General features: G+C 40.7%; 1 protein-coding gene across 5 annotated transcripts in view; it reads left to right on the top strand.

Moving 5' to 3' along the window:
• Positions 1 to 9,067: 9,067 nt before the first annotated feature.
• The window catches only part of SNCA (synuclein alpha), a 66,716-nt gene continuing 59,404 nt past the window's right edge, over positions 9,068 to 16,379 (top strand). Inside the window, exons 1-4 of one of the 5 annotated variants that reach the window (XM_042872232.1) lie at positions 9,068 to 9,524; positions 9,615 to 9,763; positions 10,472 to 10,615; positions 11,606 to 11,751. In XM_042872232.1, coding sequence (XP_042728166.1) covers positions 11,631 to 11,751 — 121 coding nt within the window. In that variant the 5' untranslated portion in view covers positions 9,068 to 9,524; positions 9,615 to 9,763; positions 10,472 to 10,615; positions 11,606 to 11,630. Of the gene's footprint in view, positions 9,525 to 9,614; positions 9,764 to 10,030; positions 10,188 to 10,471; positions 10,616 to 10,817; positions 11,264 to 11,332; positions 11,358 to 11,605; positions 11,752 to 16,379 lie in introns of those variants that run through there. The other 4 variants (XM_042872231.1, XM_042872230.1, XM_042872234.1 and 1 more) reach the window with 4 other exon arrangements.

The following is a 16,379-nucleotide window of genomic DNA, read 5'->3' as shown; positions in this document are numbered from 1 at the left end:
CATGCTTCTGTCTCCTAGCTTTTTTGGTTTAGTCATCATCAATCTAGCTTGCAGCCTGCCTGGCCTTCCTTCCACTAACACGAACTGCACCTAACAGTAGAAACTTGACTCTACAGCCATTTACTAGGCTCTAAGCTCCAGAGTCCTGTGTTGCTACATTTCCTATTCTCTTATACAATTAACCAGCTGCAACCTTGCCTACAGTCTCTCTGTAAGTTACAAGACCCACATTGAAGAATATATCATGTTATGTTGTGGCTGAATAAGTCCAACATCTTGAGCAGATTCAAACTGTTTTCTTCAATGCATAAACACTTCTCAGAATTCAGACTCTTGGTTGTTTGTTTGTTTGTTTTTCCAGTTTTTAGATACTGAACTCTCCAGTCAAGCAAAATGCACTGACTTAGATGTTAGCCTCAGATGAAAGCTCCCAAAGTTCTTCATTCTGTTACCTTAACAACCAGTATGTAAATCTCATAACTAAAATTCTCATCTCAAGTGACTCCCTATTCTACAAATAGTTCTGTTCCAAATATTCACAGAAGGATCACATTAGAAATAAAATAAATTATGTACATACCTGCTTTACCATACATACCAAAATATAAAATACTATGTAATTTTCTACCATATTGTTTTTTTTCCAATTAAACCCCAAAAAGTCTTTTCAATGCTTTACTCAACATTCAGTCAAAAACACAAAATTCTCAGCAATCACATCTGTGAAGGCACAAACAAATGTAAATCAGCAAATAGTTTGTTCCATCCTTTAACACAGGAAGGCTAAAACAAACAATTATGATCTAATGGGTAACACCCACTTATCTGTCTGATAAAATGATTTCTCTATAAGAAACAAATGGTGGTAGTTTAGGTTCAGGTATGCAGCTTGCTTACTGAGCAGAACTCACAATATTCTTTAATGCCTTGGATTACGAAAACCAATTTCGGAAAGAAATTGAAAAGAAAAACACTTAAGACTCGTTCTGCTAAATACAGCAACAGGTAGTGTATTAGGAGTACCACGTTACCTACATCATCTCTGAAATTCTTATTTATGTAAACTGATAATGTCTTACACAGTATTTGAAACTAAGAGCATAAATTGTTTTTAAAACTAATCCCAGTTTCATCTCTGAATTGTAACAAATTAACTTAGACATAGAAAAGATACTACTGCCTTATAATTACAATACATTAGCTATGTTTCACTGCAAATTCCCTAAAAAGTCTACTAAATTATCATACAATATATGGGTACTGTCTTCTACACTCCCAATCCCATATTTTACAAAGGACATAGACTGTAAAAAAGCTCTTCCTTAATAATGAAAAAAAATCCATTTTCTTATTCTACAGTTGTGTGCTGTACAACCAACAAATACTCAATCAGCAGAATAACATAGTCAGGCTAGCAATTTACAATTTACATAACTACAAAAACTATTATAAAAAAAAGAGAAAATAAAAAATAAATGAAATGCTTACCTTTGTCCTAGGCTTGCAGAAAAAAAACTCCAAAGGAAGTAATCTCCAGAAAAAAAACCTTTCCTAATTGCAGTCAGCCCTTAAATGGGGTCTAGGAGGGGTGCAGCCAGGCTCCACCCCCTTCTGGTCACACAGCTGAATTGCCTTCACCTGTGCTTATATGGATGACTCAGTGCTTGCCTCAAGTGATCAATCAGTGGTTCAGGCCATGACTTAACAGTTCCCATACATGCGCATTTGGACAACACAAGAAAATCAGAAAAGGAAAGTGAGTTGTACAAAATGCACTGTTGGATTCATTGTTTCACTGTTGGAGAGTTGTAGCAGAAATGCTAAGTCACAGCCTGAACCACTGATTGAGCACCTGGTGGGAAGGCAGGGCCAACCCAGGGAGCTCAGGTGCATGCAATGTACCTGAGTGAGCAGGAGGGGTGAAGCCGGGATCCACCCCTTCCCAGACTTCATTTAAGAGTTGGCAGTGGAGGTAGGAATGTTTTTTTATGGATCCTTGTGTACTTGAAATTTTTGGAAGGTAAGAGTTTATTTTCTTTTATGTCTGTGGATCTTGTGTTTTAGTAGGTTCTTATTTGTTGTAGTTTGGGACTTTGTTGTTCTTTTGTTATTTCTGGTGTTTTTGTTGCATTACAAGGGTAGCTTTCAGAATTAGTAAGCATATTTGTAAAAGTATATGTGGGTGCATGTTTATTCATAGCATTTTAGTAGGGGAGACTTGTCTCAATGAATATGTGTTGCTATTTTAGGTTAAATTAGGAATGCTCTTTTGAAGTGAACTGTCTATGTTATTGAACTTAATGATAGACGTTATAGGTTGGCCTCAAAATTGGCTAGGTTTTTATTTTAAGTGAAAATAGAAGTTTATTTTATTCTTAGGTTTGTCTATTGAACTAAATAAGAGCTAGTTTAGAGAATCTTTATTGAGAATATGTATATCGTGGACTTTCTTTTTCTTTATCCTACCACGCTCCTTGTTAGTGTTGATATGCCCAGAGATGAGTTCCTTGGAAGGACTTATGGAAATTGAAAAGAAATTGCAATTTCTTGTGAAACTGTTGACTGTTCATGAGACAAGGTCTAGAGCTGAAGGTCTGTAGGCTGTTCACTATATCTTTTGTATTGAAGAATGTAGGGCAATTAACAAATTTATGATGGGGATGAAGAACTGCCCAAGGATCAGAGACAACTGTACTGAATTTGCTTGTTGCAGTTTGAAGTTATTGAGTTACTGTAAGTAGTCCAGAAGCAAGAGTAGCTGTCAGAAAAGAAGAGTTGTGCAAAAAAGTTTGCAAGTACTGTTTTTATTTTCTGTTGCATTAATTGGTTAGGTTAACCTGGTAGGTTTTATTAATATGATTTTTGGTTTGTTGGTTTGGGTTTTCTTTGCAGGAAGGTGGAGGTACGGGTTATAGTTTTTTTGTCTAGGTGTTACACACATCACACTTGTTTTTGGGCATATTGGTGTTCTTCAAAAAGGTTCTTTGAGGGTAGGAATGATGCAGAACAACTTAAAAACTTTAGTTGATTTAGTATTTTAAATCAGGCTGTAGATAGAGTTACTTTCATGATCTCTATGAGGATTCAGTGTTCTGTGAGGTTAGTAGCCTCATTTGGACAAGTAGTATCAAGTGGGAGTCACTTAGATTAAATGCAAACGAAGATGGTTTGGGACAATGGAAACATATAAAAACTGTGAAACTATAGTTCTCTCCTTGTTTGAAAGGATCTGCTTGGGAGAAATATAACTGGTTTAAGGAAAAAATTGAAGTCATTGGAAACAGTGTTTTCAGGCTGAAGTATCTTAATGAAGTGTCAAAATATCATTTTTTCATAATGTGTGTTAGCAGCTCACAGTACAGATGACCCCCACGGGGTGAGATATTTTCAATAACATACAACAGCAGTAATGTCTGAAGTGCAGTCTTCAAAACTCTCTGAATTCCCTTCACTTCTGCAAGGTTTTTCACACTGATTTTTATGTGAAGGGCATCAGTCAAATTTGTTCAGCTTCTTTAATATGTAGCAAAGCATCCTAGTTTGTTTCATTTAAAAACACACCTGTTTGCTTCTAAGGAGGGGACTGTTTTCCTTCAGCAGTGCATTCAAGCTGATCAAAGAAAAAAGAAGACTATTTTGTTTTTGAATAGCAAGAGTAAGTTGTTTGCAGTTCAGATTCGTGCCCTTTTCAAGTACTTCCGTAAGAGTTTAGTATTTAAGGGAGATTCAAATGTACCTAGAAATGTAGTTATGAGGACAGCAGCAGGAGGCTGTGACAAGAACTATATGTCACAGGTTTAAAAAATGTACTGCTTGGACAATAACAGTTCATAGAAATTACTAAAAAGTGATTGAAACACTGAAAACACGCTAGGCAGTGTTAATAAACTAATAAACAGCTTATGTATAAATGCTTATTGTAGGTTGTGGTCAAATCAGTGCTATTTACTAGAGTGCCCTAATGTGGGCCGTAAGCACTTTGTCTCTGCTTCTCCTAACCAAACCAGAGCAGCACAACTCTTGAAACCATGGAAAGAAGATATTGCGTGGGTGTGTGTGGTGGACAAAAGGATGCTTTAACATCAGTGTATCTATCTTGATACAGATGCTTCTGTACAACTGCAAAAGCAAGAATCTTCCAAGTGTGCAGCAAACTAGACTTCCTTTTTCCAAGAATCTTGAAATTACAGTGACTAATGCAGTACCTTGTGGTACGTCAGCAACAGGTTGAATGCTTGAGAATCCTGACAGCAAGCAGGAGAGAAGATTACAGCAGAAGCTGAAAAGAAGCTATCCATCCTAATTTAAGTTCACTGAGAAAGGAAGAAAAAGCCCCAGTTGATGCCCAACTCTCATTTTTGCTGGGCAGTTGGTACCTATGCAGGAAGTGATCCCTGATTATTTTTTTATGTGAGTGGCTCAACTGTTTCACTTACTGTTCCTTCTCACATACTTATTTGTGCTTCATTTGCCCATTTGTGTCTTGTTATGAAACCAAGATAATACATTCTTCTGAGTGAAGAATGCTTTCTGGCAATTACAAACATTTTACATTGAGCAGGACTGTGAGATGCAGATGACCTCCTGAGACATCTGTTCTGCTCAAGTCCTGTATCTCTTTTCAAAACTCAAAGATAAATCTGTGTTGTGGCCCAAGGAGAGAGATGGATGGCCTGTATGAGAGCAGACTAGTCTGTCAATAAAGCATATTTGTGCAAATAATACAAAACTTTTTAAAGGAGGTCCAGCTTTTTTTAGGCAAGCTAACTTGGATTTCTTACACAAAGTTTTAAGCTCTGTAGCTACTGGTGGTGTGAGGCATAGCGGTGGACACTGAGTGTGTCTTCAAGACAGAGTAAAGTGAATCATGTTGTAATTTTTTTCTTACAGCTTCTAATCTGTCATACCCTGAACAAAATTCAGGTATCAGAAAAAACATCATATTCTTAGAAAATATTTGGACTTCGTTACTTCCACACTCTACAGTCCAGAGGGCAACTGATTCCTGTAGCCGTTACCCTTTTTTCCACCTAAAATTCTCCAGGAAGTAAATACGTGTTTAGTTTGGCAGTGAGCTAAAACAAAACATTTGTGTTCAAATTTGAAACAAATCCTAACCTTTACTGGCTAAAGCCAGACTCAGTAATTGTTCTGTATGTTAGTATCTGCCAATTCAGTATCATCTGAAGCTTCCTAGTATTTAATTCTTAATACTTGCATCCAGGTTTTTTGCTATTTAAAGCAGCATAACATCAAACTGTATAGCCTTTGTCTGTATATTGCTGCATATATGTGTTTTTGCACACACTGAATATTCAATAAAAGATTTCTTTCATGCACAATGAGTTTTGTTTGTTGAACGTGTAAGATAGACTTGCAGCAATGAAGCTTTTTCGCAGGCAAAATGGGAGAAAGGTTCTTCTGTAAAGATGCAGATGTGTGCTTTTAATGGGCTATTAATACCTCTGACAAAACCACAACCTGTTTGGAAACTGTCACTTTTCTTTTGTGTGCTACCTCCCCTTTGATATTGTAGAAAGAAGATTGGAATGAAGTATGCTACTGTCTGGGTTTTGCACTTGTTTAAGTAGTTTGCTGGTGACTAACATTGGTATCTAATTAAAGCTGCTGCTTTCCTGATGTATCTCTTGAGAAATGCTGCCATCCAGGTAATTAATGTGCTGTGACTGCGCTGGCTCAGATACCTACATTTGAAGCAGGCTACTTCAGAGCGTACTATGTTATCATTGACCTTGGGTATGTTCTGTGCTGGCCTCTATCTGAAACAGAATTTGAAACTAGACAGGCATCAGAGCTGATCCTGTGTGACAATTCCCACTTCACTAGCGTTGGCACCATCAGTTACATCAGATAATGTATTGCATCACGTGTGAGGAAGACTATTTGTTCTGTCATTCAGTCAGCTCACTGGTGCTATGTAGTGGGAAACATCTTACAGAACAATCAGAAATGACTTTTCTAGGGATATTGTGGTCAGCCTCATTTGATGTACTATGTGTCTGAGTAGAAACACTGCTGTAGCGTTGGCCTCCTTAGCACTTGAGCTGTTGCTTTTCAGAGTACAGCTTCACTTGAGGTCTTGGCAGAGCTGCTTCCCACTTAAACAGTGAGTGCCTAGCCCAGACAAATTCATTAATCTGAGACTCTACCATTGCTCATGTAAGATGTGTTATTTCTGCAACTTCAACCTTGACTGCAAGTAAAGGAGTAGTAGGTTGGATTGGTTTTGCCTGTGATATGGATGGTGCGAAGCTGTCAGACCCTTTTTCCATTTGTTAAAGAGCTACTGGGATTAGGTCTATTGAGCTGATATTTATGGTATCTGAGATGTACCTCAATCTTCTTTAAATATGTATGAAGGCTGCTCCGAAAGTAATGCCTCCAGTTTTATTATGTTGGCCAGTAAGGTCAGAGTTGAATGTTGGTCGTGTTGTGGCGAAGTTGTATTTCCTTGCCAGTATTCCATTACATATTGATGCTGTGTAACAGATGATAGCAGAAGGGGCAGTATAACAAAACTGTCTGACACGGAAGTGTATGTCAAGCAAAGGTGTGGAATTCAGTTCCTCCATGCAGAGGAAATTGCACCCATTGACATTCATCAATGTTTTTTGAATGTTTATGGAGACCAAACAGTGTGAATGTGAGCACAGTGAGGCAGTAGGTTGTGTGTTTCAGCCGTGACAACAATGCCCAGAAAGACAAGCTGTGTTACAGATGGTCATGCAGTCTTTTTTGAGCACGGCATGCAGACTTTTCATCATTGCTGGTGAAAATTCATACTTAATGATGGTGGTGACTATATTGAGAAAGTGGTCTGTAGTTGAGAATTTACTCTACCGAAGATGTTCTTGTGCTCTTCGTAGTTTCCATGGATATAGGAAATTTACTTTTGGAGTGAAGTACACATAAATAAACATAAATAGGTATATACACACTTAGGCGCATAATTGCCTCCAACACGATATTTTGGCATATACATTTGTCTCAGTTAAAACATATTAATATAAATACCTAACAAATATTCCGTCTCTCTTATATGCATATGAATATGCATATATGTGTAGGTAGCAATGACTATGCTTCATTTGAGTAAACATCACTGGGAACACCAAGCCAGGCAAATGCTTGTAATGAAGTATTAGGCCATAACCAAAGCACCTGTGAATATGTTAGGTATTCAAAAAAAAATTAATAAGTCTCAGGCTTACCCGTATACAAAATAGAGGTTGTCTTCAGTATTTTTGAAGTTGTGCATGTTTCTGAGTTCTCAAAGCGTAGCATGATTGACGAGAGGAACATTCTTCACAGGAACCTGAGATATGACAAAACTGCAAATGTGTGATGCAGGAGTATGAAATTGGCCTGAACTTTAAATCAAGTCTAAATATAGATAGTAACCTCTTCTGTAAGAAAGGCTGAGAATGAAATGTTTGCAGAAAAATAGCATTTCTACACAGTTAATGAATTTGTGAAATTAAGGTAGCTTTCAGATTACTTGCAATTGGTAGAAAGATCATGCAGTGGAATAACAAGTGTCACTTGCGAATAGCCTGCCCATTCAATGTCATTTTGTGCTGCCATCATAAACTAAGACAGGTTCTTTTCATTCTGCAGCTTTTCAGGTTCTCAAAGGTAACTTTCCTCCAACATCATGAATAAGTTCTGTGGGAACACGGAGCACATGTGAGTCATTCTGCATCAACAAGAGAATGCCTTCAACTTATTATTTCAAGGGGACATCTTGTCAGTGTTTCTGCTTGAAAAGTTTTACATATGATTTTTTTAACCTAAAGACACCATATACTGATCAGTCTTACTCTGCAGTGTTTTTTCAGTTATGAAAAAACACTGCAGTGTTCAAAAAGCTGTGTTTATGCCATGGAAATGGATCCCTCTTGTCTCTACCACTCTGAATTTGGCCACGTGATTTTATTATCCAATAGGCTGTTACTTTGTCTAACATTAGAACGTCATGCCTCTGTCTGATCATGCAATGCATAGGAAAGAACCTTATCAAGCTGGAGAAACAAACATTTATTTAAACCTGGTAGATATCACTCACACAAGGAGCACAATATTCTCTATTTATTATGAAAGCATACTCATGCTAATACTGATTTTGTCTTCTAATTATTGAACCCAGTATTAATTGTCATTATTAATAATTCCCTGCATGCTTTTGCCAGTTGTTTTGTGGACTGGTTCGACCTGGTTCTGAGATTAATGGGGTGGGAGGAGCTACGGACCCATGCCCTGGGAGAGGGGAAGGGGGAAAAGCTAGGGAGACAGGCCTAAAAACAGCAGCAATAGGCTAAGGGAGTAAAAACTAAGTTACTAATCAGAATGGAAGATAACACAGTATAATACAGTGTAATTGTAAGTGAAGGTAATGAATCAAATAAAGCGAGAGAGAGTCCAATACTGAAGGCTTTACTCTAATGCTGGAGGTGAGGTGGCTAGGAAGCACACATGGCAGAGGGGAGTGTAGAAGAAGGAGCATCTCAGACTTGGGAACAGTTGTATCTTCCCCTTCAAATGCAAAACGGAACAGTGACAGTCTTATGGGATATGTAGCTCTTCTCTGCTGAGAACCAGGTACCTGGAAATATTGACAATCCATGGAACTGGAGCATTAACTCTTTAACTACCAGTGCTGTATGTGATGTTACAATGTGGGATATTGATAACAAAAATCATAAAACTGTGGCAGCTTGTAACAATTGGGAAGGAAAATGTTGTCTCTATGCAGAAAACATAGGACTTTTATTTCTTTGGATTTACTGTCTAATATTACGCTTGTGTTTCTCCCCCACAGCTAGAAGGAAACACCACATCAAGATTTGCATCATTAAGTAGAAATGTGCAGCTCATGATGAATAAGATGTGCTGCCTCCTAGTGCGATTCCTGGATGCTTGTTAAAGATGTTCTGGAGGGTGTAATTAAGGAGGAATGGTTTGTATTCTCAGACAGCACTTTATGATGCAAGGAAATACAACCTATCACCAAATGTTTGCTTGATTAAATCTGGTAGTGGAGTGAATCCCCAGAAAGCTTACCAAGCAGTAGATAAATATTAAGAAACCTGAAAAAAAAAAAAAAAAAATCTGCACTGTATGCTCAGAATGGAAATAAAAGCAGGGACCCATCAGCTGCCTGCCCATGATGATGGATTGAAGGTGCTTTGTGCAGCTCATGTCCCTGTATCTCATCTGTACCAAGCTCTGCTTCTCCTTTGGATTGCATTGACAGAACAAACTGTTTCTGCAAGGTTTTGCAGGATCTGTACAGCGTGCTGACTGATGTACTGATGCTGAAGGTCCATCTGTTCTAATACCTTGTTTCCCACTGAATTTGGCTTCTCATGCCTACGCTCTGCAGCAATACAGAGAAATGTGATTGCTTTCCCTTTCTGGAGAAAAGTCACTTGAGTGCAACAGAGCAAGAGGGGAGCAGCAGTGGCCCTGGTCTGTACATTGGAGACCACTAAGGGGTCCAACAGGTGGGAGTTTGAGCTTCTCATCCTCATTTGGATAAAGATTTTATTGTATTTTTGCAGCAGGGCTAAGACTCATATTTTTTTCTGTAAAAGAATCACCCGCCATCCTTGAAAATAAGCTGGGAGCACGAATCCTGACAGAACGGCAGCATTCACCTCGAGTCACTCCAACCTGAAGACTTTCGATAGGAAGTAACCAAGAGCTCGGGGGCGTTTTCTGAGCCGTGGGTGAAGCAAAACAGGTGTGCTGAATTGACTACCAATAGCTTGCTCATACTGCTTCTGAGTATGGTGGTGATTCAGCCCCGGGGCGAACAGCGGACAGGTGGTGCCACGAGGTGACCAGGACCTCAGCCTCTCCCCTTCGCTTTTTTCCTATCCTCACCTCCCACCCCCACGTCACGACGCGTAGCCGACCTGCAGCACACTCCCCCTCCCCAGCCGGGGATGAAGGCTGGGAGCCGCCCCACCGCCCCCGGTCCCTCCTCCCACCTCCCCTCCCCTCACCCTGTCTCTCCTTCACACTCGCTGCCCGCCGTGCTGCCGTCGGGGCGGTGTCGGGAGACTCGGCGATGTGCTGAGAAGGGGCAGCTCCCATCAGGTTTCCGCGCTTCGCCCTCCTCCTTCCCTGCCTCCCCCCGCCTTCCTGCAGCGGCGGACCCAGCGGTAAGTGGTGGGGAGTGCGTGAGGGGCTTTGCTCCCTTGGGGCTGGGCAGCCGCTGGGGTGAGTGTGCAGGGGTATAGAGGTGCTTTTACCGCCGAGCGTTCTCCTTTGGGCACGAAGGAGGAAGGGAACGAGAGGGGAAACAGCGGGCGCTGCGGCTGCCGTGTGCGGGAGCCGCTGGGTGCTATCTGCTCACGTCGCCCTCCCCTTCTCCTCGGGTAGTCCCTATAGATAGAGCAATTTGCTTGTAAGAGAGCCCTGTACGTTTGTTCTCCTCCCTCCACAGGTGCCCTTTCTTTTATTTGGACAGAGCCACGTAGCCGTGTATTGCTTTTTTTCCCCCACGCTGCACCCAGGTGTTCCCACACCTGCTCTCGGTGTTGCCCACGGTGTCACTGGGGCGCGGATGCTGCCCTTCTGATTGCCACAGGTTAGTAGCAAGCTGCCCACTGCCTTCCTAGACATCCCTTCCTCTGGCGGAGGGAAGGAACTAGCAGGCAGTGCCGCTTCTGAGAGGGGGAGGGAGAAGAGGGAAGGGTCTGTCGTGACGGGATTGTGGAAGGGATGCTGACTTGGTGGCTTTAATTACTGTCTTTGTAGCTTAATTGTAGCGTGGGGCTGTATAGCTGCCACAGAACTCGTTTGCTAGCTGTAGTGCAGAGCTGTTAGCATTGCATGTTCTTGGCTTTGCGTTTTCGTAATTTTTTTTCTTTAGACTTGATGCATGTGCAGGATCCCTTTGGAGAACTCAAGTACTGGCAGAGTGATACGAGCTGCACGCAAAATGAAGAGTTGTTGAAAAGCAGCGTTTTGTGTTTGCTCGAGTCCTTCTGGAATGCTAGCAGTTCTTCTAACAATAAGTGAACGTTTCTCATTTAGAAGAGGTGTTAGTGAAGTAGCTAGTATTTAAGATTTTCCTTTGAATGAGAAGGTGGAGCATCAGCAAATGATGGGATTAGATCTTGCCGATAGCTGTTGAACAAACTGTCCTTTGGAGGAGATGGTGATGGGCAAGGAATGGGCTTGCTCCTTTCAATGAATGCACCTTCAGATGAGAACTGCGTTGTCAGTGACCTCTGTAGGTTTCTGTGGGAACTCCCAGGCCTTCTAGGGACTACTGTAGCCATGCTGCTTGACTTGCTATCTGTGATAGCATGTGAGAAGATGTAAAGGTGACTTGTGTAACTGAGCTGCTTGGTTTTAACTGTTTTTTCTATCTGCACTACAGGATACAGACAGCAATGTGTATATTGCTGATAGAGATGTAGATAGAAGTTATATAATATGTTGGTGTAAATAACATATTTTTAAAATATTTTGATGTTCAATCAGTTTTAATGTAATTTTCTTCCTTTGCTGGCAAAAAAAAAAAAAAAAGCTGAGAATCGTTATTCAAAGCATGCTTTTTTTTTTTTCCTAGTTTTGTGTGAAGAAATTCTTCAGCCATGGATGTGTTCATGAAAGGACTAAACAAGGCAAAGGAGGGAGTTGTAGCAGCAGCAGAGAAAACCAAGCAAGGAGTGGCTGAAGCAGCAGGAAAGACAAAAGAGGGAGTCCTCTATGTGGGTAGGTGGGCAGCAAGGTCATGCTGCTGTTAGTTTTCCCTGACAGCCCCGCTCATCTGCAAGAAAGAGCTGAATTCTCTCTTCTTTGAAGTATGTAATTGTTGATAGAAGAGGGTTAACTGCAAAGTAAACAGGATGAGACTTGAACTCACCTGAGCTCCAGGTCTTTGAAGATTGCTGTTTGTGTGTTTGATTGTTTGTGGTGTTGTACTGTCACTGTTTTGCTTGTTGTCACTGTGTTGTGCTGGCCGTATGTGGCTGCATCGTGGGGCGGCTTTTGTAGTGTCATAAAGGATAAGCTTGCCTGGTGGAAGAGACCTTACAATGCAAGTTACTGGCTGGTGCTATTCAAGATGTTTGCTGAATGGGAAGTATTTTCACAGAGTCCTGTAGAATGCCTGAGTCTAAAGCAGGATTTTAAAAGCAGAAACTTGAGATGTTGATTCTGGAACTGAGTATAAGAAATGTCAATGGCTTTTCCTGGAATAAATTGAGGGTAAGTGAAGAAAGGAGCTTGTTGACTTTCTTCACTAAATAAAAATCCTCAACAGTAACATCTTGAATGATAAGGTGTCCATTCCTTGTCTTTCAAAATTAACCTGATGTTCTATACTTACTGCACAGCAGTTATTTTCCATTGCTTCTCAAAGAAGAACCTTTACAGTCACTGAGCTAGGGTAGTTAGTCCTCCAAGCAGCAGTGGAGAGAATGGGAAGCAGATGTTAGTTGACTTATCCAGACTATGCAAGAACCTTGCATGAACCAGGGAAGAGATTCTTTTTAAATCCCACATTGGTATGTAGGTGGCGTGATCATCATTTTCGCTTAGCAACTCTCAGGCCTTAAAATACTGTCTTGTAAATGCCATGGTGAAAAATGTCCAGGAAAAGAACTGCCAAGACCATACAAATAGGTCATTTCAACTGGAGGAATTCCATATTTTTTGTGAAATTCAGCTGCATGGTAGTAGAATAGAAAGGAAAATAGATTGTTTTCTGTAGTTTTGTTCTTTTTTGAATAATTTGGCAGCAGGTCGTTTCTGTAACGAACAGAGTTCAAATCCAGAGGTATTTATTTTAAATGGAAGAACTGATATTTCTGTATGTTTTTCCAGGATTCCTTCTGCCCTTGCAGAATCCTTTGCAGTTGCAAGGGAATCCCCTTGCCCTTAATGCCAGTCTGTAACAAATTATTTCTTCTCCACGTAGTTTAGACTACTGATTTGGAATATATTCTTCTCCTGCAGAGCTGTAACTGAGGTTGGTGCTCTTGCCAACAGAGATGGAAGTCATTTTGAAAAGTAGTTGTGAGATGAATCTATTTAAAAATGAGCATCTGCTCATTTCCAGCATCAAAATAGCTGTACTTTCACTGCACATCATGCTTGATATTAAAATTAATTTTAAGGATATGGCTTTATTTTAAAACTTTGTTTTTTTGTTGATCTTGAGTGTGCTTTTAGGGTCATTGATTTCTTTGTATTGGAAACGTGTGTTGTGTGCTGAAATAATCCTTGTCCTGGAGCTCTTCTCCTGATGGTAATAATGTCTGGAACTAGCTGTCCTCCCAAAGGCAACAGATTTCCTGTTTGTTGTCTTCAGAGATATTTTTGCTGAGGCTGTGCTTCATAGGGCAGGCTTGCTGTTTATTTCATAACTGAAATACCTTGGTCAGCAAAGCCCTGAGCCATAATGAGGATCTGTGCATACTACTACAGAGATGTGAAGCAAGCACCTTCCTGCAGCAGATAAATGCTTTTCAGGAAGAAAGACCTATATGCAGTTTCAGTGATGCAGGCAGAAAACACTTCAGTTAGAGTTGCTCCTCAGAATTTCTGACAGGTAATGTGTCTGGGTGTATGCTTGGGTTTAGTGAGCCAAGGTTTCCATAGTTAAGTTTTCAAAATGTTGTACTAGGTAATGGACCCAAGTGATAAACTTGCTGGGTTATTGGTTCCTTGGGTTCTCCAGCTGCAACTGGAGAAGCCAGAATTAAAACAAGGAGAGTAAAAATCAGAGCAGAAACCAATAGGCTCAGCAAATTGTAGTGGTGTTTGGGGACCCCTGTGAGGGCTTGGTTCTGGCAGAGGGCGGCTGAAACTGGGTCACAGCTCTGTGTTCACTGCCTAAGCAGCATGTTTAGGCTGCCCAGAACCCCTTCATTTCTGAGCTGGCGATGTCTCTGTGCTTCCCAAGCACATAGCAGGGGCAGCTCATCTCTTGAACAGCATAACCAAGACTGATGTGATAATCTCTTCGTTCTGTAGGCTGATAATGATTGCAATCTGGAAGGTGGTTAAAAAAAAGAACCTCTATAATCAGAGAGAAGGAGCAGCATAGCGTGTTAAGGATTCTAAAGATTTCTTTCTTCCTCTGTAGCTGAGTTTTCAGATACAAATTGCAAAGACAGACAGTGAGATTATTTGTGAAAGCTACCTGACATCTTGCAAACAGTCTGACAAAGTTAGGCTAGGAGGGACCTGTTAATCATTTTTAGTGTCAGCAGTCATCTCAGTGGCATTCAGCCTCCCATTGCTGTTACAAAATGAGTAAGATTGAAGAAAAAAAAAAAAAGGTTTGGTCCAGATTCCCAAGATGCTATGGTCTTTCATTTAAGAGATAAATTTAGGTAGTAGAACTTAAGGAATTTGGGAGTGTAATTTAAGTAAAAAATGAAAATATGTGCCTTTCTGTCCAGGGAATGGTTAGCTATTATGATAAAGATTGTAACGTACTTCTACATAGTGAGAATCTATTAACAACAGCTACTGTTTAGGTTCAAGTGTGAAACATAACACTCTGAGGGAGTCTTCTGGAGGATTAATGGGGTTCTTTTTCCTTTCCATATGTAAGTCTTCCCTCCTACCATCCTGGGCAGCCTGATCTATCTGTAGATGACCCTGTTCATTGTAGGGATGTTGAAGTAGATGGCCTTTAGAAGTCACTTCCAACTCTTAAGGATTCTATGATCTTTGTCTGTCTTTCCAATACTCAGAATGTCCTTTAATGCAGTCTGTAGTATGTTTTTATTATTTCCTTTTTTTCCGGAGTTCCTCTGCTGATGTCCCTCAATGCTGACCAACTGAAGTACAGTGGTTTTATCTTGACTTACAGAAGCAGCATCAGGACCTTTTTTTTCTGTTCAAAGAATGACCTGAGTGTTGATAAGGAGGGAGGACTGAGATATCATAAACTCAAAACTGGGTCTCCGTGTATCTTTCAAAAGCTGTTGGTGTGAAGCAGTGAAGAAAAATGTGGCAATGCTTACCCACACGACTTTGAAGCCAAGATCTGTGACTAAGGATAATTCTCTTGCATGTGATCAGTGATGTGCTGCTAAAGGGTTCCTTTGAGCTCTGTGTTGTTACCAGGGAGCTGCTGTTTGTGCTCAGTTGACTTCTGAGTGTCTGTGCAGTGCTCAGGAGTGGAGGTTTCCAATCTGATCTCTCTAGCCATGATACACTATAGCAGAACACAGGAGTATCTTATCAGGAGACAAGTTTGTGGCAGAAGAATTTACTGCCCTGTGCTCAACTGGCCTTAGAGTAGATCAGTCCTGTCATGATGTATTTGGCAGGACCATCCAAATTCCTCTGCTGTACTTTAAGGTTTTTTTGTTTTCCTATGGTAATAGGTAAGCTTTGTGAAGGAGTTAAGGGGCTGGAGGTCCATCTGGTGGGATGGTGGGCTTCAGCACTCAGGAGCAAGTATTAAGATTTATCCTTCCCCTGATTTGGGCTTATGTGTCTTCACAAGATCTAAATGTCCTGAATCTCAGTAAAGGCTTGATTGTTATGTTCTAATCATCTCTCAAAACCGCCCAGAAATGAGTGTTGACAAACTGATAGTGATGATTGTAAGTAATGAAATGGAGAGAGTCTGTTGTTGTTTCAGATAATAACATAAAGACAAAAATTGTGTGTTTGGTTTTCTCGGAGTGACTTGAATATCTATTATAATGAGGAAAAATATTGTACTGTGTGCTACTATTGCTCTTGATTAAAATAAGTAGGCATAGGTCAGCGTCAGATTACTTCTTGTCTCACTTATCTATTCTCACTGTTATGCTGAGTATAATGAGCTGGTTTATTCATGTTTTGAAAATAGCAGAATGAAAGACAGGTAGTTAATAGGAGGAAGCAATGTGGATGACTGCTTTCATTCATTCCCAGCCAGGAGCTGCCCTAACAAATTCAGTTGTTCTATTTATAGACCTGTTCTGGCAGGTCCTAATGTTCTTCTAGATCCTGTTGTAATTCTGTCTGGAGAAACAGCTACTTCCATTGAATCACAGAATCACAGAATTGTAGGGGTTGGAAGGGACCTCCAGAGATCGAGTCCAACCGCCCTGCCAAAGCAGGTTCCCTACAGTAGGTCGCACAGGTAGGCATCCAGGCAGGTCTTGAACATCTCCAGAGAAGGAGACTCCACCACCTCCCTGGGCAGCCTGTTCCAGTGCTCCGTCACCTCACTGTAAAGAAGTTCCTTCGCACATTTGTGCGGAACTTCCTATGCTGCAGTTTCCGGCCGTTTCCCCTTGTTCTGTCTCCACTCACCACTGAAAAGAGTCCGGCCTCGCCATTCTGCCCCCCACACCTTAGATATTTATAGACCTGGATCAGGTCCCCTC

The sequence above is a fragment of the Lagopus leucura genome, unplaced genomic scaffold (assembly GCF_019238085.1).
Source record: "Lagopus leucura isolate 7727_CA_CO unplaced genomic scaffold, USGS_WTPT01 Super-Scaffold_100004, whole genome shotgun sequence".
Classification (NCBI taxonomy): Eukaryota; Metazoa; Chordata; class Aves; order Galliformes; family Phasianidae; genus Lagopus; species Lagopus leucura.
The sequence above is the reverse complement of the archived record's forward strand: the minus strand, read 5'-3'. Positions and strand labels throughout refer to the sequence as shown.